Source organism: Rosa rugosa, chromosome 4 (assembly GCF_958449725.1).
Source record: "Rosa rugosa chromosome 4, drRosRugo1.1, whole genome shotgun sequence".
NCBI lineage: Eukaryota > Viridiplantae > Streptophyta > Magnoliopsida > Rosales > Rosaceae > Rosa > Rosa rugosa.
This window is the reverse complement of record NC_084823.1, coordinates 25,657,292-25,680,833: the sequence shown is the minus strand read 5'-3', so window position 1 is coordinate 25,680,833 and position 23,542 is coordinate 25,657,292. Positions and strand designations below refer to the sequence as shown.

Genomic DNA, 23,542 nt, shown 5'->3' with positions numbered 1-23,542 from the left:
GAAGAAAGACGCGGGAGTTTTGAGACGGTAGACAGGTGTCGGGCAACAGAGATGAAGCAGGGACAAAATCGTCTTTTCCTCCATGACCGGCTCGGCTGGAGCTAGGGGTGTGCAAAACACGGTACAAACCGGCCAAACCGGTCGAAACCGACCGGTAAGTATGGTTTGGTTAAGGTTTTTTAACGTTAAAATATAAAAGCCGGTTCAATACCGAACCAAACCGTTTATGAATTGGCTTGGTTTGATTTTTCTTTTACTTAAACCGCGAAACCCTAACCGACCGGTATGTATTAAATATAATAGGAATTTTTTAAAAAAATTATATATATATATATATATATATATATATATATATATTTGTGGGTAGTCTTTTATAAGTAAGTTCTAAATCTCCAATTATAATTTGATTCTCAAAATGATATACTACCATATTGAATCCTAGACCCAAAGGCTTAAAACCCAAATAAGTGAATCATTTTGAAACTATTTTTTTTTCGACAAAATTTTGAAACTATTTTTGACTTTGTTCTTTAAAAATTAGTTTTGGATTTTGATTATTAAATTTTTATTATTGAGATTGAGTTTTAGTATTTTACTATGAGTTTTTCGTAAACAAAACGTTAATGCTATATAGGTTAAAACCGCCTTACCGACCGAACCAAACCATCTTTAAATGGATTGGATTGGATCGGATTAAGCTTATTTTTTTCGATGACCGGTTGTCTAAAATGTCTAAACCGCTTGCTTTGCCATAGAGACGGTTTGGAGTCAAAACCGATCCAATCCAATCTGTTTGCAGCCCTAGCTGGAGCCGTCATTGTTCATAAGCCGATGAACAGTACCTTAGGAACTACCCACCTTTAGTATATAGTAAAATTCTGTAAAACACAGAAGGGCAAAACAATCTTTTCATGAACGACTCGGCTTGAGCCGGTACTGTTACTAAGCCGGCACTGTTCCTAAGCTACAGTACCACAACCTTGTTTTAGTATATAGTAAATTGCACTTGTGCTCTTGTAGTTTCTGAGTTGTCCTCACTCCTAACCTGGATGACCGTTTTGTGTACTTCAGCACAGCGAAACAAATTCAGAACATTATAGGAAGTAAATTTTTAGAACTGGTTCTAGTGTGGCTTCTTTGCTACAACCCTCCTGCCAATGCCCAATGTTAGCTGTAATCTTCTGGTGCATCTCCTGACATCTTCCGAAATTCAGTATGTCATACTTTTTGATACCAAGCGTTACAGAACTTTGATGTCTAGTGGCTTGATACACATTTACGCAAGCGCACGTATCGTTGTCAAGATAGGGAAATATTATGCCCAGAGTTATCGTACCATGAGGATTAGAGGCTAACCCACAATCCTTGGGTAATCGGAAATAAAGACACTTAGCAAACAAAGAAAGAAAAAGAAAACAAATAAAAAAGTTACTCTAAAGCACCAAGCCTTAGCAATGCTCAGCTTTGGTTTGCACCAAAGCGTAATCAAAGCTATGAGCCTAGTAATGACTATTTACAATGAAGTAGGAAATGTCACCGAAAATGTAATTTGCATTTCTAATAACTAAAGTGCAAGAATTTAAATGGAGACTTTAATTAACAACTAAATTAAATAAAGGAAAGAAAAGTAAAAAATGAATATAAATAGGGGATTGGTAGTTAGGGATGAATCCTAACCCTAATTCAATGCTCTAGATGTTAATTTGATTTACATGCAATTTATTAAAGATGGTAGAAGCCGTACCCAAGGCTTTTCAAGGCTCAAGGGCCGAAATTCCCTTTCATGGTATTTCTACTCCGGTTCAAGGGCCGTAGAAACTCACTTGGCATGAATTAGAACCAGTTCAGTGGTCACTAATTCACATCAAGAGGCCTAGAGATTGAGGAATTAGGCAACCAAGCTCACCATAATTGCGATCAAGCTAATCATGTAGTGAACCATGCTTGTACTTCCCACGAATATTAAATCGGGGTTCTAGCCTTAAAATCTAAGGATGTCATCCCCTAAATTTTAAAACACATACCCAAGAGTTAACAATTCCTAAGCATGCATTCTAATCAATTATCACAAAACACAAGCATCCAATAATTAACAAATTCCATATATAAATTAAATTAAGCATCCATTACATCAAATTTGGGTTAGGGCACACAACTCTAACCCCCAACAAAGAAATTACTCACAACCCATAATCATAGACATCAAAATTACAAAATTCGAAGATAAAAGAGTAGAGAAGTGTAAGAGAAAACAAAGATAGTCACAATTAGCTAGGAAGCTAACATGACTTCCCTTGGATTACCATTTGGGTGTGTAATTATACTATTTGTTTCTACTTGAGGTAACTATAGAAGTATCGAATTGAAGTATGTAGTATATGAAACATTGAATTATGGTATGCAGTCTCTATTAGGATTATCAGTTTAATTAGTATCTCTGTGCGTTTTAGTTTTGCTAACCTAATAAACGTTGCAGAATTGTGTTTTAGTTTTTTTTTTTTCAATTATGGTATAGACCCTAAACTTAAACTGGAAGTACTTCTTAGATTTCATTGGTTACTTTAGGAATAAGTTTCTCTTGAAGTGATAAGACATTGTATGTGATTATTCAATTGGTTTCTTTCTTGCACAGTAGTATCAAAAGCATAGTTCTTAAACTTAAGTTTTTACAATGATCTAGCAAGCTGCACATTAAAAAACTTCAATTCACACATCTAGAAAGTTGATTGGCACTAGAAGTATACCAGGTCATGTGATTAGATATAGAGGAATACACTTGCAGATTTTGTGGGCATGTCTGATTGATCTTATTCATAGAATCTTGTTGGTGTACAAAGATCTATCTTGATTCTTTGCTTATGTTTGTGATTTTTCCATGTACTTACGCACTATTTATACCCACAAATATGTAGGGTCTGTATTTGGTGTGTAAAGATCTGTGATTTGAAGAAGGTCATATAGTATCGCTGGTCATACAGTATCACTGGACAAAATTAAGCTTGCCCTTGCTATCCTTAAGGTATACCTCTTAGTTTCTTCTTTGAACATGAACTTACAAATATGTCTCATGCCTTCTAACATACTGCTTATGGTTGTGAGTTATGTGAGTATATATGCCTTGCAATATTGCTTAATTATCCTAGGTGTGTAGCAATGGTTTACATTTGGACATGTTAGACAATATGTTATATTCTGCTAATGCAAGGTCTTTATATTTTTGTGGAATATGGAAACATACTTACAATAAGTTACACCTGAATTGAATTGGCTTATTCTGTTTTCTGGTTTTCTTCTTCTTTTAAAGTAGTTGTGTTATGTTGATACATATGAGAATGCTTTTCTAAGTTGTCTGAAGTTAAGTTTGTTTTATTTTTAAAGATGGATAAGTCTTGGATGCATGCTGATAGAAGATCACACACATATGAACTAGGTGTTGAGGAATTTCTAAAGTTTGCTTTTGAGAATGCTAGCGATGTAGATAATATCTGCTGTCTCTGCGCTAAATGTGGGGGCACAGATGAGACATTTTCAATTAGAATGATAAAAGATCATCTATATTGGAATGGTATAGATGAGAGTTACAAAGTGAGTATGGCATGGAGAACCTTCTAGGGCAACGATGAATGCCGATGAAAAACCATCTGAAGCTACTGTAGATATGGTAGAAGAAGAAGATGGGGTAGACAATATAGGGTTGGGAGATTAGGGAGAAAAAAGAGCTGGTGAGGATAAGGTTTATTTCGATAATGGTGAGGATGAGCAGTTTTCAGCAGACTCAAATGACTTTATGAAGTTAGTCGACGATGGAGATAAACCTGTATACCCTGGTTGTAAGAAGCACACCAAATTGAATGCGCTTATACAGACTTATAACCTGAAAGCAAAGCATGGAATGTCTGATGTGTGCTATTCTGACATGTTGATCATGATTGGAATGTTTCTCCCTGAAGGTAATGAGATACCAGGGTCAGAGTATGAGGCTAAAAAGACTTTAGTTTCATTAGGAATGGAATATAAAAAAATACATGCATGTCCTAATGACTGCATTTTGTATAGAGGAGAGCATGTTAATGCGACTAGTTGTCCTACTTGTGGGGAGTCAAGGTGGAAATTAGGCAACGGTAATATTGAGAAGCAAGGGGTACCCGGGAAAGTATTGTGGTACTTTCCCCCAATCCCACGGTTCAAGCACATGTTTCAATCGATAAAAACTTCCAAAAACCCAACTTGGCATGCGTCTGAAAGACGAAAAGATGAGTTTATGCGCCATCCAGCAGATGCCCCCACTTGGAAGTTAGTGGACCAAAAATGGCCAAAATTTGGTAATGATCCTAGGAACCTTAGACTTGCACTCTCATCTGATGACTTCAATTCCCATAACTCTTTGAGTAGCAGATATTCTTGCTGGCCAGTTATACTTGTTACTTATAACCTCCCCCCATGGCTATGCATGAAAAGGAAGTTCATGATGCTAACCTTATTGATTTCCGGACCTAAACAATCCGGAAATGATATTGATGTATATTTGCAGCCCTTAATTAACGATTTAAAAGAGCTGTGGGATGGGATAGATGAAGTGTATCATGCATTTAAGGGAGAATACTTTAAAACTTAAAGCTGTTCTGTTTTGGACAATAAATGATTTTCCTGCTTATGGGAACTTATCAGGTAGTGTTACGAAGGGTTATAATGGTTGTCATATATGTTGTGAGAATACAAAACCTTATCGGTTGTCTCATGGACAGAAAATGAGTCATATTGGTCACCGGAGATGGTTACCGTGCCATCATCCTTATCGAAGGCAGACCAAACAGTTCAATAACCTACCAGAGTTTGAACTTGCACCTGAACCTTTAAGTGGAGAAGAAGTCTTCAAAATGGTTGAGGGCATGAACTGGCCATTCGGTAAAAAATGTGGTGACCCGAAAGGGGGTCCCACAGCGCCGCGACTCCGAGCCAATGAGGAATCGACATGTCACGAATGGCATCTCGATAGCTCATCAACCCGAAACCGCAAGGCCTTTTGAGTTTAGGTTGTTGGTTTACAAAACACTTTCTTGGACAAATCATTCTAGCAACCTAACAACACATTTTCAAAAGCGGAATTCGAAATGGGCTAAGAGTTTTGGGCTTGCGATCGGAGCCCAATTTGGAAAATAACAAATCACTAAGTAAATACAAGTAAGGGAGACGCGCCCCAGGGTTACGGGTCTCCCGGAATTTTCGTAAACGAGTAGGAAATAAATAAAAAGTAAATAAACAAGCTACTACAAAATCCGATTAAGGACCAAAACCTTCTTTTGATAAAACTAAAGAGAAATGCGCCAAGCCGTGCCATGTGCCTCTCCTGTACGCTTCCCGACCACATGCTCGAAACCTGCACACTATAGTAGGGGTGAGCTTTCGTCCTCGCATGCCCAATAGGGGCCGACCCAACCATGCTAGGTTTGAAAAATAATATACTTGAAAATATTTACTACATAATATTGTGCACGTTTATCGAAAAATGCTTTAAGAAAAGTGGCAACCACAAACATTTGTTTTCTTTCATAAAACATGTGCAGTATGCTTCACACACTTGGAGCTCCGAGATACTTACCTGCCGGCTAAAGTAAAATAAATCCGTGACCGACCTGGTTCGTCCTGAGTACGAGAACCGGCCAACTACTCTGTAGTACTTCCGACTACAAGTAGCGAAAGTGTCCATTTCCTGGCCCTGAGTCTCCTATGACTAGTTCACTGTCTATACTCACTTTTTTTCTCGACAAACATAGGAGCACGGCCCCCTCCGGAGGTTCACGGTTATCGACACCGTGGGATCCCTAGGAATCTACGCGTCTAGGTCCCATTCACTTTCAGGTCACAAGTACACACATACAAGGGTACAGTATCTCAACATGCAAGTCTAGCCTCGGTTTTCACAATTTGCAATTATCAGTTCTGAAAACACATGTATCACGAGGCATCGACTAATGAACAACCAAAAACGTACTTGCAGGCAACATAATATTATACTAGAGCATTCCACATATAACGAAAAGCCTCTAACAAGGAAAGGACAGCTCACCCTACCTGGAAATGCCGGCGTATTCCACAATCTGGTGCTTTCCGCTTAAGCTTCCTTAACGATCGTGTTTCCTAAACCATTACTTAGTTTGTAAGTAATTATTCAGGTAAACATCATGATCAACTTTAAGTATTCCTTTTTATTTCAATGAGGCCATTAATTATTTATTCCGACTTTTACCAATTTGGGAAACTCACTTCTTTCTTAAAAAGGAAAGCGTCCTAATCGCTCCGCTAAACTATCGTCAATCCGAGCGACCAAAGTCGAGTCGATTCCTCACGTTTTACGAGGTCGGTCAACTCTCGGAGTTGACTTTTGACCTTTGACTTTGACTTCTGACTTTTGACCAAATATTCCTTTATTTACCATTATCTTTATTTATTAAAAATAAATAAGTAAATAATTATAAATAAGGTTTTACTTTCACTTTTACCAATTTACTTCTCCTTTTTCACCTTTTCACTTTTACCATGAATTTCACCTCCACACATACTCTTTTACCTTTTACCTCCTTTTTACCGAATTTACCTTTACTTTCACCTTCTTCACTTTTTTTTACCAATTTACCAAGGTAAAACTCATTTAATCAAACTTTTACCATTTTCTTCATTTTCTTTTTCTTCCAAAAACAAACACATTTCTTTTCTTCTTCCTTTTCCTTTTTCTTTTGGCCAAAACTACACAACAATAATCCCCAAAATCTTCAACACCAATTTCCAATCCTTTGAAAATTAGACCAATAAAATCCTACTAATTAAACTCTCTTCAAATATCTAATTTTCACAATTTTCCCAACAACAACAATATCTCAACAAAATCAAAATCAACCAAATAAATTCCAAAAATTCTAGGGTTTGTCCAAAACCCATTCCTTACCATTTCCTCTTCAAAAATCACATCCTATTCCTTCTCCTTGGCCTTCTTCACCTACAAATCCGTCCAACATCAACATCTCAACCAAAAAACTCGAAAACAAGGTTGCATGGATAGATCCTTACCAAAAATCCTTGTCAAACCCGTAGCCTAGCTTCATGGTTCAAGGAGAAATCGGGTTCATGCAAACAAAATCACAAACCCAAATCAAAACTCGGATTTTGGAAGAAATAGATGTAGATCGGATGAATAGAGGCTAGATTAGGAGGGATATTACCTTGATTTAAGCTTGGAAAGAAGAAATCACAAAAACCCCCAAATTAGCTTCGGGTTCTAGGGTTTTTGGAGGGTTGGATGGCCAAATTTCTTGATTTTGGTTGGAGAAATGGAAAGAGGGAAGGAAGAGGAGAAAATCTGGAAATTTTGGTGAGGAGAGGAGTTCCGGCGACGACGGCGGCCGGCGGCGGTGCGGCGGCGGCGATTTCCGGCAAGGGGGATGAGAGAGAGAGTCTCGGCTAGAGAGAGAGAGCTGAAGGAAAATGAGGGAAGTGGCTAGGGTTTGAGAGGGATGTGTTCCTTATATACCTCTCCCAATTTTAATTGTGAAAAGTCGAATCTGCCCCTCCTTTTAGGCTAAGTGGGCTTGGGCTGCTCCAACTTTCTTTTTCTCTTAATTTCCTCAAGCCCAATCCGAAAATTACAACACCACACATCCTTATTTCTCCGACACTTCACCGAATCCTTTCGGGAAAATTTTTTCCGGGCTTGTCCTAAGCCTCGATACTTTAAAAATAGTTTCCTAGACCCAAATTGGATTTTCTCTATTTTCTTAATCCTTTTAATGGCCTCAAAATCTTAATCTAATCTCGAATACATTCGTACCTTACGAATACGTAATTTCATACGTTATGCGACAAATCAAAATAACAAGAAAAAGTACAAAGTTAAAATGTTCTCATTTCAAATTTGCTTCGGCGATCTTTTTGCTGCAATGAACTTTAGTACCTTCTAGGCCCAAATGAAAGGACTTTGGCCCAAACTTAAATTGTCGGCCCAATAGGTGGTCTCGATACCAAAATAATTTCCAAAATAAATTCCTTCACTTAAATTACCTTGCGGAAAAATCTTATTGGCGAAAAATTACATTCTAAAAATTAAACAAAATTTTCGGGGGCTCACAAAATCATCCTCCAAGTTATAAGGGTGTAGAAGATGAAACCAGACCATGTTGGAAGAAGAAGTCCATATTCTTTGAACTTGAATATTGGAAATTTCTTCCGGTTCGACATATTCTCGATGTTATGCATATTGAGAAAAATGTTTGTGATAGTATTATTGGTACATTATTCAACATTCCCGGAAAAACAAAAGATGGAGTTGCTGCTAGGATGGATATAGTGGACATGGGTATATGGATTGGTTTAGGACCAAAACCTAGGCCAAAAAAGGACAAGTTGCCACTTGCTAGTTGGAATCTACTTCTAGAATAGAAGAGAGCAATGTGCATGTCTTTCTTCAACATGAAAGGCCTTTATGGCATTTGCTCAAATATACGAAATCTTATTTCCTTAGATGACTTAAGGCTGGTTGGTCTCAAGTCACATGATTGTCATATGGTGATGCAACAGCTACTACCTATTGCTATACGTTCAAGTTTAGATAAACCAGGCCGGTTTGCAATAATTTGATTCTGTCTCTTCTTCAAGGCTATATGCAGTAAAGTGATAGATGTAAGAGAGCTGAAGAAAATGCAAGAAGATCTAGTTTTGACAGTTTGTGAGCTGGAGAAGTACTTCCCACCTTCCTTCTTTGATACCATGATCCATCTCACAGTTCATATTATTAGAGAAGTTGAGCTTTGTGGACCCGCGTATTCTTTAGGTGGATGTACCCTTTTGAAAGGTACATGAAAACCCTGAAAAGTTATGTTAGAAGTCGACACCATCCAGAAGGTTGCATTGCCGAGTCATATATTGCTGAAGAAGCAGTGGAATTTATCTCAGAACGTGTACTTTGTGGTGAAGATACAGTTGGCATCCCATCAGTACGTATATTTGACGAAAGCTGCACCAAACCCTTATCCGGTGCAAGTATTGTATCTGTTTATGAAAGGGAGTTGGAGCTAGCACATCTCAATGTATTACAGAATCTCGATGATGCCCGACCATACTTTGAGTAAGTATTTATTTCAATTTTGAGCTACTGTTTAATTTCTATATGTATGTTAGCTTTAAAATCCTAGTACTAATCAGTTAACTGGTTTGCAGAGAACACATGGAGATTTTGAAGCAACAATATCCTAAATACAAAAAAGATGAAAGGTGGCTGACCGATAAACAAAAGTCAACTTTTCCAAATTGGATAAAGGAAAGGGTAAGTGTTATATATAGAGAGAAGTACCAAATTTTGTTTGAAATGTATTTGATGATTATATTTGGAATAAATGGTTGTAACATAAGTCGTTTATAACTTTTCGCAGGTTGTTGAAGCATTCGGGGATCCTAATAATAACATCTCTGATTCATTGAGGTGGATTGCAGATGGAGTAAACTCAGTTGTACCAACATTTTCTAGTTACATGGTTAATTAGGTTCATTTCAATACTAAGGAACGTGACGATGTTACGAAAGTGCAGAACAGCAGTGTTTTCCTACATGCTCGTGCCTTACAAGTTGCTGGTGCAAAGGATAGAAACCCCAAAATTGATGACATGGATTTTTATGGAGTTATTGCAGCTATATGGGAGATGAATTATAATAAGTTCAGAATTCCTGTCTTCAAGTGCGATTGGGTTAAAAATGCCAAGGGCATTAAAGTCGATGAGTTTGGGTTTACATTGGTAAACTTGAATAGGATAGGTCATGTATCTGATCCTTTTGTGTTAGGAAAGGATGTGAAACAAGTATGGTATGTAGAGGACCCAAGAAAAGAGAATTGGTCAGTAGTTATAACATGTCATGAGAGGGATTATGCTCATGATCATGATGGAGAAGAAGAGCTTGGGAATCTGGAAATGGAGCAGCAGCCCTTCATAGCAACAATGCCGCCCATCGAAACCTATGACAATACAGTCGGTGATCAGCAGAACCCCTACATGTGACAAGGAAATGAAGGGATATGGGTTGATAAATAATAACTATCAAAGTTATCAAACTAACCAAGTTAGGGGATTCAAGGACGTGTATTATAGATGTTTTTGTTGATTTTGAGAGTTAATCTGAATGCATTTGTAGTATAGGCAGTTAACTTGTTTATCATGTGTATTGATATGTTTTTGTTGATTAATTATGAAGCAAACTGGTTGAATTCTTATTTACTTGTTGTAGCACTTAAAATGTTATGAGGTTTGGCTGTATTTGGTTTTGTATCGCAACACTTAATATTAGAACTGAAAAGCTTATTGTTTGTGGTTTTGTGTTTGCAGATAATGGCACCTTCGACACGAAGACCTTCTTCTCAAGCACTAGCAATGGCAAAAAGAATGAGGGAAATCCAGCTAAGGACAAGGTCTACTTCCAAGCGATCCAATGGAGCAACATCAATTGGAACTAAGGGTTCAGTATATGCTGCATCAAAGTTGTCATCGAAATGAAAAACTAGATCGAAGGGTTCAACAACTACAAAAAAAAAGGTCTGAAATTGCTGAAACGAGGTTGTGTAACAATGAGTCGCATTGTTAGACGAAAAATTATTGGAAAGAAGATGACAGTTAAGTTTAACGAGAAAGGACAACCCATAAGGAAAGCTGGTAAAGAAATGCAGTCATATATTGGGGTGTTAGCTCGCAAGAAGATTGCAATCACGATTCCTACTTGGAAGGATGTTCTTATGGAATAGAAAAATAAAATCTGGGAAGACGTAAAGGTATGAGAACTGTCATGTTTTTTGTTCTTTTGGTATCTATAAAGTGTTGAATATAATATGTGCTTACTTGTTTAACTACTTAGATGTTGCTTACTGCTATTTTCATGTATGCAGTTGGCATTTGTGTTGCGTCCGGAGCACAAAAGAATGGTTTTAATCTCAGCAGGACAGAAATGGAGAGAATTTAAGAACCATTTGACGACTCGCTACATTCTCCCTTATAAACCCGAACTTATCTAGTCTCGTCCAGAAGACTATCTTTTCATTAATCAACTAGACTGGGAGATTTTTTGTAAAGGAAAGGTTATCGGAAGTGCATGAAAAACAGAAAAAAAAAAAAAAAAAGGGCTTCAAATAAGTATCCTCACCGGCTGTCACGTAAAGGATACGCTGGATTGGAGGAAGAACTGGTAAGTTATCAATTAATGGTTTCATGGTTTGTGGCATTTTGATTTATTTGATGTATACGATGGTATAGATATTGACATAATCAATTGATGTAGTCTGCAACTATGGCTGATGGTGAACTTGATCGTGCAACAATGTGGATCAAAGCACGTCAAGATAAGAATGGTGGGTTCAAAGATCCTTCAATAGAGGAGAAGGCCAACAAAATTGTAAGCCGTTCCTATTTTGATTTGTCAAAAGGCATTTTTAATGTAATGTTGCAACATAACCTGACCACTTATATTTTTCAGGCTGTTTTGAAGAAAAAGGAGGCTGAGGGAGAGTTAAGCACTTCTAGAGCAGATGATGTGTTGACCTCAGCATTGGGAAGTCCTGAAATTACTGGAATAGTAAGAGGTGTAGGAGGAAATGTGAGGAAAGCTGCATACTTTAACCTCCCAAAGCACCGAAAGCAAAGTGTTAAACAGACTGTTAGGTTGAGTATTTAGAAAATAATGGAACAAGAGAGGGAGAAGATACTGGCAGAAGAATGAGCAATTTGGGAAGAGAGGCTTAAGAGGTTAGAAGATAAATTCAATGGGAAGGCTGTGCAAACTAAGTCCCCCAAAGTTTCCACCATTGACAGGCAAATGGGTTCTGGACAAGGAAGTTGTTCAAATCTGCATGAGAAAGCTGCCTGATAGGAGCATTTTAATGCGACGTTTTAACTGCATTTCCTTACATTTCTTGCGTTATTCCCTTAATAAAACTCTGTTTAGGAAAGTTTCCATTCTTCGATTGGGAAAGTTCCTATTTGTAGAAAGTTTCCATTTTTGTAGTTTCTATTTATCATTTTTAGTAAGTTTCCATTTTCGGTAGTTTCTATTTTTCATTTTTAGAAAGTTTCCCATTTTCAATTTAGGAAAGTTGCCATTTTTCATTTTAGGAAAGTTTCTATTTTTATTGATAGTTTCTATTTTCAGGACCTCGGAGCTAAAAAGTGGAAATGAACTCACAAATGGAAAGAGGAGCTTGCGAACATTAAGGGGAGCAAAAAAAATGAGACACAAAGGGCCACACAATTGAGCAGAAATGAAGAAATGAGCTTTCCTGTTCCAACCAGGAAACCCTGCGAAATGGAGGAGAGCTTACCAATGAAGTTTCCAACGCAATCATGAAAAAGAAATGGAAAAATGAAGTGTCATGACGTTGGAAGGTGACAAGGCTTGAAGTTGAAGCAACGAGGCCCAAGAACTCTGGATTGAATTAGATTTTCGGCAAAATGGATCAAGGCCCATCAAGGCCCATGAAATTAGGGTTTGTGACGCAAAACCTAAACCCTAGAGATGTTTGCCGTCCAAAGCCAAGAGAGAAACAAGGAATGGCGTGAAAAAAATCAGAAAATATAAGAAGATTTCGATGGAGATTTTCTTGGGAGACTTTTATGGAAAGAGAATATGTGTTGAACACAAAGAGCTCTAAAAGGTGTCTAGATTCGTTCCCTATTTTCTCTAAAGGAAGTTTGGCCGAAATTGAACTACAAAATCAGAAATTATCTCAAGGTATTTCGGCCAAGATATTAGGGAATTAAAATAGAGTTTTGTGATTGGTTGGACCATGTCATAGGGCTTATTTGGCAAGCTATTATTGGAGGAAATTATGTGGCATTTTCAGATTAATTCCATGGGATATTAAGAAGAATATCACGGCTTGGAGACCAAGTTTGGCTGTTCCCTATATATACTCTACATCCCTAGACGTCTCACACCCCCCATAATTCAGAAATTCACTATATACGCGAAAGCTCTCTCCATCCTCTAGGGCATTCAACGTTTCAAGCAAGGAAGAAGAAGAAGAAGAACCAAGCCGTGAGCATCACCATCCATTCTCCACCTTGAAGCTTGCTTTCGAGATTCAAGACTCCATACGTTTTATCTTTCATCCCCATCTCCATCTCACGGTGTAATTCAACCTCTTTCTTTGTAACCTTGTTTGATTTCGTTAGAATTGTTCTAGTTGACAATGATATTTGAACAAGGTTTATAATCTGAAATTTTATGATTGAATAAAGGATTTCGAATTCTATGTTGTGATTCCAAAGTTGCTTATGTGTGATTGTTCGATTGAATTTGCTTTACAGATATCTCTTGTATGTTTATCTTATTTGGGTCGACACTTATAGGATTTGCATGTAATTGGTGCTAGATATTAAGAACATGATTCAACTTTTTGTTTTGTGAACTTAAAATCAAAAGTAGTAAAGGTTTTGGACAAAAATCGAATTCAATTGAAAAGGATTGCAATTAGATGAACTTATTCATACTAAGTTGTACACTTGAGTTGATAGCCTTTCTATGTGTTTCTTGCGTTGAATATGTATGATTGACTAGCTTTCTAGGGCTTGATTACATGTTTGATAGGATTAATCTTTGTGCTTTCACTTAGGTTAATTAGCGTTGAAAGTAAAATATGGGAAATCGTTTGCTTCAAATGTTTCACATGATCAATTCCTTTCACATGACTTGGAAGAACAATGTAGGGTTCATTCGAATTTAATCATGAACTTGGTTCTAATCTTTGTTTCTTATGTTTCATTCTTGTATTTGTGTTTTTGTTTATATTTAGTTTTAATTCTTTCTTTTAATTTTCGAAAACCAAAACCAAAAATCCCCCTTTGAATTCGTAAATAACATATATATGTGTGAATATTTTACTTTGTTTTAATTTTAATTGTTTAATTGTTTGACAATGACAGGTTTACCCTCAATCCCCGGAATAGAACGATCCCTATTTGCTTATACTACTAACGATATTTTCAGGGTTAAATTATGCGCTTGCTTTGAGCGTATCACTGCCCAGGCAACTGAAATGCGGATTCCAACCACAGTCAGAAAGTCCTTGGAGTTAGAACTTCATGAGGAGCCTGTGGAAAATGTCAGTCCCATTAATGAAAAGAAATTGGATGCTACGGCAAAGGCTGAGCAAAATGGTCCCATTCTTGTTGATTTGGAAAAACAGAAGGCTGAAGTTCAGGTAACTATAAATGTATTCTGCATTGAATGATTATATTGTTAAGTTAGATGATGTGCTGCCATGTTATACATTCAGCTATCTTGTTTAGTGTCTCACCATATAACACTTTGTAATTTTTAGCCACAGACAATTGGAAAAGAGTGCCAATTGGCTTCTGGTTCAATCGATAATGTTGTGGCTATTGCAACAATTATAGAAGTCAATGACGAAAGCAATAGCCAGCTTATCCATGACGAAGGAAATAAGTGTGTCTCGATTGTACGCTCTCTAGTGGATGAAGCTAAGCTTCCATTCCCAATCTAAGGGTGAATTCAGACAATAGAAGAAAATAGTAATTATATTATGAGGTTTACTTCAGACAACATATTTATCATTGCCAAATGAACTCTTGTTTGAGGTTCACTCCAGACAACATATTTATCATATCTATGTTGTTGGATGAATCACACAACCACACATGCATGGAAAAATTGTTGTGCTATGATCATTTCACACAACACTTGGGTAATAAACTGTTGTGTGATTCTATACTCTACGATAGTTTAGCCAAATTAGTAGAAATTGCATAAATTCAGACAACACATATTTACATATACATGTTGTATGAATCAGGAAGAAGACGACATAAAAAGCTTGTCATCTGATTGAACGCAATCAGACGACAGGCTACTAGACAACAACCTCATTTTCAATCAGACAACAGGCTTTAGCCCGTCGTCTAATTCACTTTGTCGTATAGTGTATTTTCTCAATTAAATTAGCTGTAGCAAAATGTATATTAATAAGCTGTAGCCACATGTATATCGTCTTAACCACGCTTACTAACTAAATGCCTTTAATTTGTTTTATTACCAACAAATAAAACAAAACAGAAACATATTAAACAAATACTAAATAAGTAACAAGATAAGGTCAATTTACCAATCCAGATAAGAAGAACTCACCTAAAAGAAAATAATTTTCGATGAACACTAAAAAAATTGAAGTTAAGTTTACCGGATGTCACATTTTTTTTGCAAACATTGATATTTTTTATTTTTTGGTGGTTTTATGAGAAATAAAAGCTATAGTGATTTCATTGATAATATAAATTTTAAAATGACACTTTTAAGTAATTTGTTGAATTGATCTACCCATGTTTACTTTAGTTTTTATATTTCTTTCTTTTTTTTATGTAACTAACCAGCCGTAAAATATACTGGTGTGTAGAACTGTAAGCAAACAATAGTTAAAAGTGAAATTGCTGGGAGTTCAAATGGAATAATAATCAGGCAAACAAAAAGTTTAAACATAGTACAATTTTGATTCTCATAATCAGGCAAACAAAATGTTCGTGTCAGTGTGCTTGTCCAACATCCAAACTAACCATTTAGTTTATCTTTTAACTTCAATTCTTCTGATCTGTCTCTTTGAAAACCGTTCATGCGGCTCTAAAAGAACTTCCCTAAGCATGTCTGACCATAGTGCTGCCAAATTCTTACGGAAACTCTCCATAAACCAATCGGATTTCTGAATGCAATTCATTAGGATGAATTCCTTCCAGATCTCTCTCAACATAGCACAGCTGTCTATCTTTTTTATGTTCAACTTAGCTAACAAATTTCCAGCCCCTCTTTGCCCTTCTGCCTCTGGCCGTAAAATATTAGCTGGAGGTGCCTTCATAAACTCATGAGCATGTTTGAAGCATGACAAAAGTTGGCCTTCAAGCAAAGCATAAGCGAAAACTGCCACTCAAGAGACATAATTAGTAATAGGCAAACTAAGTGCGGAAGCTTCCATAGATGAGGACCAAAGGCTGGAATGACATCATGTAACACTTGGTTTGTCACAGGCTCATAATACTGTTTGACATCGGTTGAGGCTGCAGAGAAAGTGCATAAAGACGGAGCATACTTTACAATCCGTTCTGATTTTACACTAGTAACGCCATGCATGTATAGATGTCTTGTTTGTATTAGCTTAGTATACACCAAAAACTCTGGTGCAACATTAGAAATAGATGACCAACGGTGGAGGAACACATTCTCTTTAATCATGAAGGCTTGATATTGCACTGCATGAACTTTTCTATCTACTTCAGATGACCCTGAGGTTCCTTTAATGCGTTTTGCCACCTATTTGCCCAACCAGCACCGTAGCTTGGCCTAAGAGCACTTCCTTATACAATGAAAGATGACTCTTATCATGAGAAACCCTCCAAACATGTCCAATATCTTCCAGACTTCTAAAAATGCATGTAAAATCCTTCTCACTGCCAGATACACCACATTGACTATACAAGTTGGAGCAGTTGCTTCCTCAGCTTAGACATTTCCTCTAACATTTTTGTGTAGGGCATTATCATTGCAGAACTTTACTGGACTCCTAGAAAGTTCGTAGCATTGCAAAGCATAAGCTACAGACAAAACATCACTGATAGGATTAAAAAAAAATTCACAAAACATCTTTATAGTTTCTTTTAGTTTCTTCCTTCTTAACTTTTCTTGCTTCTCCAAGACCTTATTGTTCGTAGGAGTGCTGAGATTTTCATCCTGATCCAAGTCATGGTTATTTGAGCCATTTTCAAACTACCTCACAAAAGGATTTGAAATTTTTTCATGAAACATTTTTACAGTTTCTTTTAGTTTCTTCCTTCTTAACTTTTCTTACTTCTCCAAGACCTTATTGTTCGTAGGAGTGCTGAGATTTTCATCCTGATCCAAGTCATGGTTATTTGAGCCATTTTCAAACTGCCTCACAAAAGGATTTGAAAATTTTTCATGAAACATTTTTATAGTTTCTTCCTTCTTAACTTTTCTTACTTCTCCAAGACCTTATTGTTCACAGGAGTGTTGAGATTTTCATCCTGATCCAAGTCATGGTTATTTGAGTCATTTTCAAACTACTTCACAAAAGGATTTGATAAACTCAAAGCAACTGTTGATGCAACTGCATATGCTAACACTAATTTCAGGTAAACAGCGATGGTGAGATACAGGGTCTGCTTCTTTCCTCCGCACAAAGAGAGAGATAGAGAGCGAAGAGACTAGAGGAAGAAGAAAGGATTCAGCAGTAAGCAAGTAGTTTCTGGAAAGAGGGAAGAACTTCCTGTGGTATGTTGCTATTTACACCGACTTCAACCTTCGACTGTATCTTTTTCTTCGGGAAGCATCTGTTTACACTGACCTCTCCTGTCACACCCAAATACCCAAATCGTTGATCCCAATCGTGCCACTACTGATTCCTCCATGTCTTCTACAGCCATATAAACGACATTGAGAGAGTTAGGTTCGTTGCTTTTCATCTGTAAATTTGGATTTGCTTTCTTTCTTTCTGCTCATAATCTCCTCTAATTTCAGGTACCCAATACAATTTCTTTAGGAATTCACTCTTTGTGGCCCTATACTATCAGTTTTGAACAAGCAAACTCATCTCCGGGTTTGTTTTGGATTGTTGATCGGCTTATTCAGTGGATTGTCCCTCCACAATTTCTCATTCTCTCTTAGATCATTCCCCGACAGTGAGAAGCAGAAAGAAATCTGTCACGCCCCGAATTTTGAATAATAAATTCAAATCCGAAACATGAATTAAACCACTTAATCAAATAAACGTTCTGAATTTTTTTCTCAATATAATCTCACCACAAGGTACACAAACTCCAAATCTCGAAACCTCGAGTTCATTATTACAATTCACTCTCACAAGCAATATTGTAAAGCTCTAAATGAGCATAACACACCTCACAACTTACAATTGCTGTAAAACTCTAACAATTGCTCTAACCGCACGGTCACCGTCCTGGTTCTCCTGTCCTGTAGGATTACCCGCTACACAATTTGAATAGTGTACCGGGAGTTGCAACAACACAAAACCCGGTAAGCTTTTGACAGCTAGTATGAGTAAACAAGAAAGAACTGTTGATTTATTAAATTACAAGACCACCACAAACCCACGTTACTTTCTCACTCTCATATATATATATAGACACTTATGAGTTACTCTCAATTTAGCTCATAAGATCACTCACTCTCATATATATATATATACACTTATGAGTTACTCTCAATTTAGCTCATAAGATCACTCACTCTCATATATATATATATATAGACACATATGAGTTACTCTCAAATTCGCTCATAAGATTTCCCAACATTTGGTAGACAGACTCATATATATATATAGACACTTATGAGTTACTCTCAATTTCCCTCATAAGGTTACCATATATATATTGACACTTATGAGTTACTCTCAATTTCACTCATAAGGTCACTCCACATTTGGCAGACAGACTAGAGCTCTAACTGAACGTAACCACTCGTCCGGCCACAGACGTGATTACGATTTAATACTATTAATAACCACCAGCCCGGTACGAGAGCGTGATTCACTAATAGATGCCATGGTCACCTCGTGACCTAGTGATCTCCACAGATCACAACAATTTATTGTTCCTCAACAATAAAACTCAACACCTCTCACAATATATTGTTTCTCAACAATAAACTCAATACCTCTCACAATATATTGTTTCTCAACAATAAACTCAACACAACTCCAACAATACATATTATTTCACGTAATAATATATATACAGACATTCACACAGGAATGTCTAATACACCAACAATAGTTCATATGATTGCAAAATAAAGCAATTAAATATATTGGGTTCGTAATATGAACCACGTGAGGTTTACTCACCTCGATAATCCCGCTGCGTCTTCTAAACAGCTCAACAACGATTTTACGAATCGTCCGCCAAATCAATCCGCCAATCACCTAATCAAATGTGACTTGAATTTAGCTAACAATTCCAAAACATACTTAAACGACAATCCAACGGTCGGATTCTAACTTATATAAAAATCCGACGGACGGATTCTCACGAATCGCCTCCCGAATCACTGTTTTGCAATTATACGAAGATCCAACGGTCGGATCTTCGCCCATGACCACACAAGGTCATTGGGACAGTCATACGATCAACATATCAAAACTACAAGTCCATCAGACGGTCCGATCTTCACAGATCATTAATCGAACAATCGAAATCGTTTGAAATCGTAAAATTCATAACTAAATCATACGATATCCGAAAATTGCGTATAATATATCGAAATGATCGTATTGAAATATAGAATCTAAAAATGCACAGAAACTATATTTTTGACCCCCGGAGTTGGCCGGAAAGGGCCGCCGGAGTTAGTGGCAGAGCCGCCGCCGACCACCGCCAATGGTGTCGGGGCCGGGCTGCTCCTCTTCATCTCATCAAGCCCAACCACTTTCCTAACTAGCATGAAGTCTAAAAATGACCGGAAGTGGTCGAAAATTACCTCAAGAAGAAAGAGGCCGAAATCGCCCAAAATCGCTCAAATCTGAAATTCGTCTTCCTCGGGTTGAATCGAGATGTGAAACTTGGTGAGTTTATAGAGCATGGCAAGGCGAACAAAGCCCAGTTGGTCTCCCCTCCTACCTTTGCCGGAGTTGGCTGGAATTTGAAGAAATGCATGAAAAATGGTCTGACCTTCTTTGCTTCGATTCGTTGTCTATGGTGAATGATAGGATGCAAGACATATATGAATGGAAAGCTGGTTTCAAGGCGAAGAGATTGATATCAATTTCATGGCCATAGGTGGCCGGATGAAGTCGTGGCGACGCCGTGAAGCCAAGGCAGCGAGGAGGAGAAAAATCTGGAAATTTTCGGGTTTCCTTATTGAGAAATCTGATTTTTTGTATTTATAGAAAATTCTCAATTTTAAAATATTCATAACTTATTCATACGAACTCCAAATAATGCGTTCCACATGTCCACGAACTCGTATCGACGAGCTCTACAACTTTCATGAAGGAAGTTTTCCCAAATTTTGAACGTATAAAAAGTCAACTTTGTTGACCCCCTAAAAACGTTCGTTTTCGAAAATAAAATCGTTCGAACTAATTCCACAACTTTTCCAAGCTTCGTACTCGCTCCTACTATCGTGAAATCATTTCTAAAAAACCATGGAATTTAATTTGGATTTTTCGGGGTATTACAAAATCAGCCGAGAGAAAAAGAGAGAGAGGGTACGTATCGGTGCAACCCAGCTACAACCGATTGTTACATCAATGTTTTCCTCCATGATCGAGAGATAGAGTCGTCGCTTGGAGGAGTTTTTGATGGTGCAACCCAGGTATTATTGCAAGCTCTTTCTCACCAATTTCTTTTTTGGGGGTTTTATAATTTTTTGATTTTTTTTTTTTTGGCAACAGACGGAGCTTTGTTGCTTGCGATTTGCGAATTTAGATTTTGATCAAGGTAATTGTGGTCAGATCATCGATGCTTTGCTTTTGTTCCTTTTCTCCGGTTGCTTTTGATTAGGGTAATTAGGTGGGCGGGTTCTGGGTTTTTACTTGATGCATGTTATTTTTTTGTGCCGGAATAGATTCGGCAAAGAAGACCTCATTTGGTAAGTGTTCTTGCTGTCTAGACTTTTGTTGAATTTAGCATGAGAATTGTCAGAGAAATCATGCTCAAATTTAAATCTTTAGAACTTTTTTGATAAGGTTTCTTTTTCTGAGTTCTCTAGAGGATTAATTTCTTTGAAGTTGTAAGTTTTGAACTTTTTAGTACAATTTTAAAGCCATGGCCAGAGTGTAGAGTAGACAACTGATATGAGCTGGTGTGAGATTATATGATGTTGAGGAACTCTTCTTATGCTTAAAAGATGGTATATGAAACAGGGTTTTGGTTAGATTGCTCTATGGGTTTGACAATCTCACAAATCAATCTTTACCTTTGAAGTATTTTAATTAAATTTAGTCTGGATTTTCTAGAGTTATCTGTATGGGATTTTGTGTCTATTCAGAAAAGAATCATAAGCACTTACTAATCCAATTCATAGAAGCTTTGAAGCTTACTGCACCTTTGTTTTGTTCAGTTTCTATTTCTTTGAAAATACATTGACTACAAATGAATTTGTAACTTGATGACTCCATCTGTGTTTGTTTGTCTAAATTCTGTGCTGCAATGTGTAGATCTTCACAACCGCGACCATGTGCTTAAGAAGTGTGTACATTATTGTATTTTGTTTTATATACATTAGTGTATTGAGACTGCTATTAATTATTAGTTACAAAGTATGAGCAGCAACTTTTTGTTCTTCTTAACACGTATAAAATGTTGTGGCTGAAGCTACTCTGAGTATGTTGAGTAAATGTAGTGTTTTTGCTTGAGGGCAAGGTTGTTGATTAGATCATCAAAATTTGATTCTTTTATGTGTTTAGTGAATGTAGTGTTTTTTGCTTGAGGGCAGTAGGAGATAGTTTTCAATCTTATTGAAGAACTGTGCATTCTATCATTTCGGATCAGCAGTGGAAATTAGCCAGATTGTTTTTGTAGTTAATAAATCTGCATTGTATCATTTCGTATCGGCAGTGGAAATTAGCCAGACTGTTTTTGTAGGGAGAAGGATAGGAGGGTGATGAGCTAAGAAGGAATTCTGATGTCATCGAGATCTTAAAGAAGACAAGTTTCCATGGCTCTAGCGCGTTGAAAAACCCAAAAACAACCCTGGAGCATGAGTCTTGCTCATCAACTATTGATTAAAGACTGATTACAGCTTGAGCATATGCAAAGAAAACACATGGTAATGTTATCCTCTTTCTAAATAAAGTGGTTTAAAGCTTATGGTCTAAATTTTACCTCATAACTATTTGTCTCTCAGTTGAAGCTCTCAAAACCACTTTGGAAGGCTCCCTCCTAATATCAGAGACGAACGATGCAAGGTCTGATCTCTTCTATTTTCATCATTTTTTTTTTTTGGAAAGCTGAACAGCAATAGAAAACTGAGCAATTTTGGAATTTTACAGTGTTTAATTTACTGCTTTTTGTTTGTATAGTGTGGAACTGAGGAGAGTTGCTGATGATAAATTGTAGCCCTTTTTTATTGTTTAAAATTGCTTCATATAAAATCTTATCAACGATGCACTTTACTGATTGTAAATTTAGTTTCCTACATATGAAAACTTTGATGTAGTTTCACACGTGTTGCACAAGTTGAATCTATATTGGCAGGTTGGTATTAATTGAATAGGTTGCTTTTGCAGGACAAGGTTGCACCTATGTAACTCACTGCAATGATCTATATTAGCAATATTTCTGCTCAGATTTATGTGTTGCACACACGTGTTGCACAAGTTGAATCTATATTAGCAATATTTTTGCATATTTATGTGTTAGTTCCAAAAGCAGTTCAAAAACACATAAAACACCAAAACAAAATATCAACCATAATGGCAACAAGTACCACAAGATACTATGTCAATGAAAATACCCCAAATCTGAATTTCACATTAGGCAACACTTTTGTAGCAGTAGACATAATGTACTTAAGTTTCTGAATCTTCACCCCATAATTAGAGAACTCAAGTTATCCAAAAAGACAATCAACATCTTATGACAGTAGAAGAGTCTTTAAGTATCAAAATATGAATTCAAAATCATGTGTGAAGCTGTTTGTCACCAAACTATGCTATATTAACACTTCTTTGGAAGACACGAGTAAGCACAGTTTGAAAACAATTAACACAAGTTTCCAGGTCATTTTTATCTTAATGATCAAATGCAAATAATAACAGAAATTGCTTTGTGCAACATGCCTATTTTTATTTGCAACAACCTGTGACCTAAATAAAGTTTAACTAAATTCCATTCAAGACATCAAGGCACTTGAAAAGAAACTTTACTCAATCTGCAATTTTCCCAATGAAAATATGACAACATTTACAAGGAGACAGTGAACTTCTTAACTCAAACATTCATCAATTTATCATATAATCACTGTTCAATCACAGATATATATTAGCAGAATGCAAAATATTAAGCACATCCATCCATAAGCAATCACAGAGAAAGCACAAAATCGTTTCAATTCAACTCAATTCAACTCAATTCAATTCAGAGACACAAGCACACCAAAACTTAAATTTCATCCGGTCACCATCTACTCTAGCCTAGGTGCACGCCGGGAATGCTTCTAGTGTTCTTGTAATTCAACAGAAAACGAATTAAAGCTTTGAATCGAAACATGGTTCTCGGAAGGCCTAACCTTTGCGACTGCAATTCTGCAACAATTTTAGCGGAAGCAATAATTCCCAATACTTGTATTCCCGAAGAACGATCTTTATCCGATTTTAATTTTTTTTTTTCTTGGCCTGTTAACCAAAACCCTAATTTCCCAAAACGTTTTGCAATTCAACATAACACAAAACTCTAGTTCAAAATACAATGAATTGATCTTCTAAAAATGATTTATGAATTGTGAAATTTGGCTCTGATACCATTTGTTAACTTAA

General features: G+C 36.7%; 1 protein-coding gene and 2 long non-coding RNA genes across 3 annotated transcripts; 1 reads left to right on the top strand and 2 right to left on the bottom strand.

Annotated features, from left to right (window-relative positions):
* Positions 1–5,202: 5,202 nt before the first annotated feature.
* On the bottom strand, positions 5,203–7,422 carry LOC133706823 (uncharacterized). The gene is made up of 5 exons (XR_009844737.1): positions 7,218–7,422; positions 7,066–7,090; positions 6,944–6,994; positions 6,073–6,138; positions 5,203–5,384 (listed from the first exon to the last, which is right to left on the bottom strand). It is a non-coding gene; the product is annotated as an uncharacterized LOC133706823 (long non-coding RNA).
* A 6,436-nt stretch (positions 7,423–13,858) lies between these two features.
* LOC133744549 (uncharacterized) lies at positions 13,859–14,527 on the top strand. The gene is made up of 2 exons (XM_062172643.1): positions 13,859–14,224; positions 14,345–14,527. Exons 1-2 carry the CDS (start codon positions 13,940–13,942, stop codon positions 14,525–14,527), a joined length of 468 nt encoding a protein of 155 aa, XP_062028627.1. The 5' UTR covers positions 13,859–13,939.
* A 3,235-nt stretch (positions 14,528–17,762) lies between these two features.
* LOC133742339 (uncharacterized) lies at positions 17,763–20,173 on the bottom strand. Its single transcript, XR_009862518.1, has 3 exons — positions 19,543–20,173; positions 18,911–18,988; positions 17,763–18,030 (listed from the first exon to the last, which is right to left on the bottom strand). It is a non-coding gene; the product is annotated as an uncharacterized LOC133742339 (long non-coding RNA).
* Positions 20,174–23,542: the final 3,369 nt, after the last annotated feature.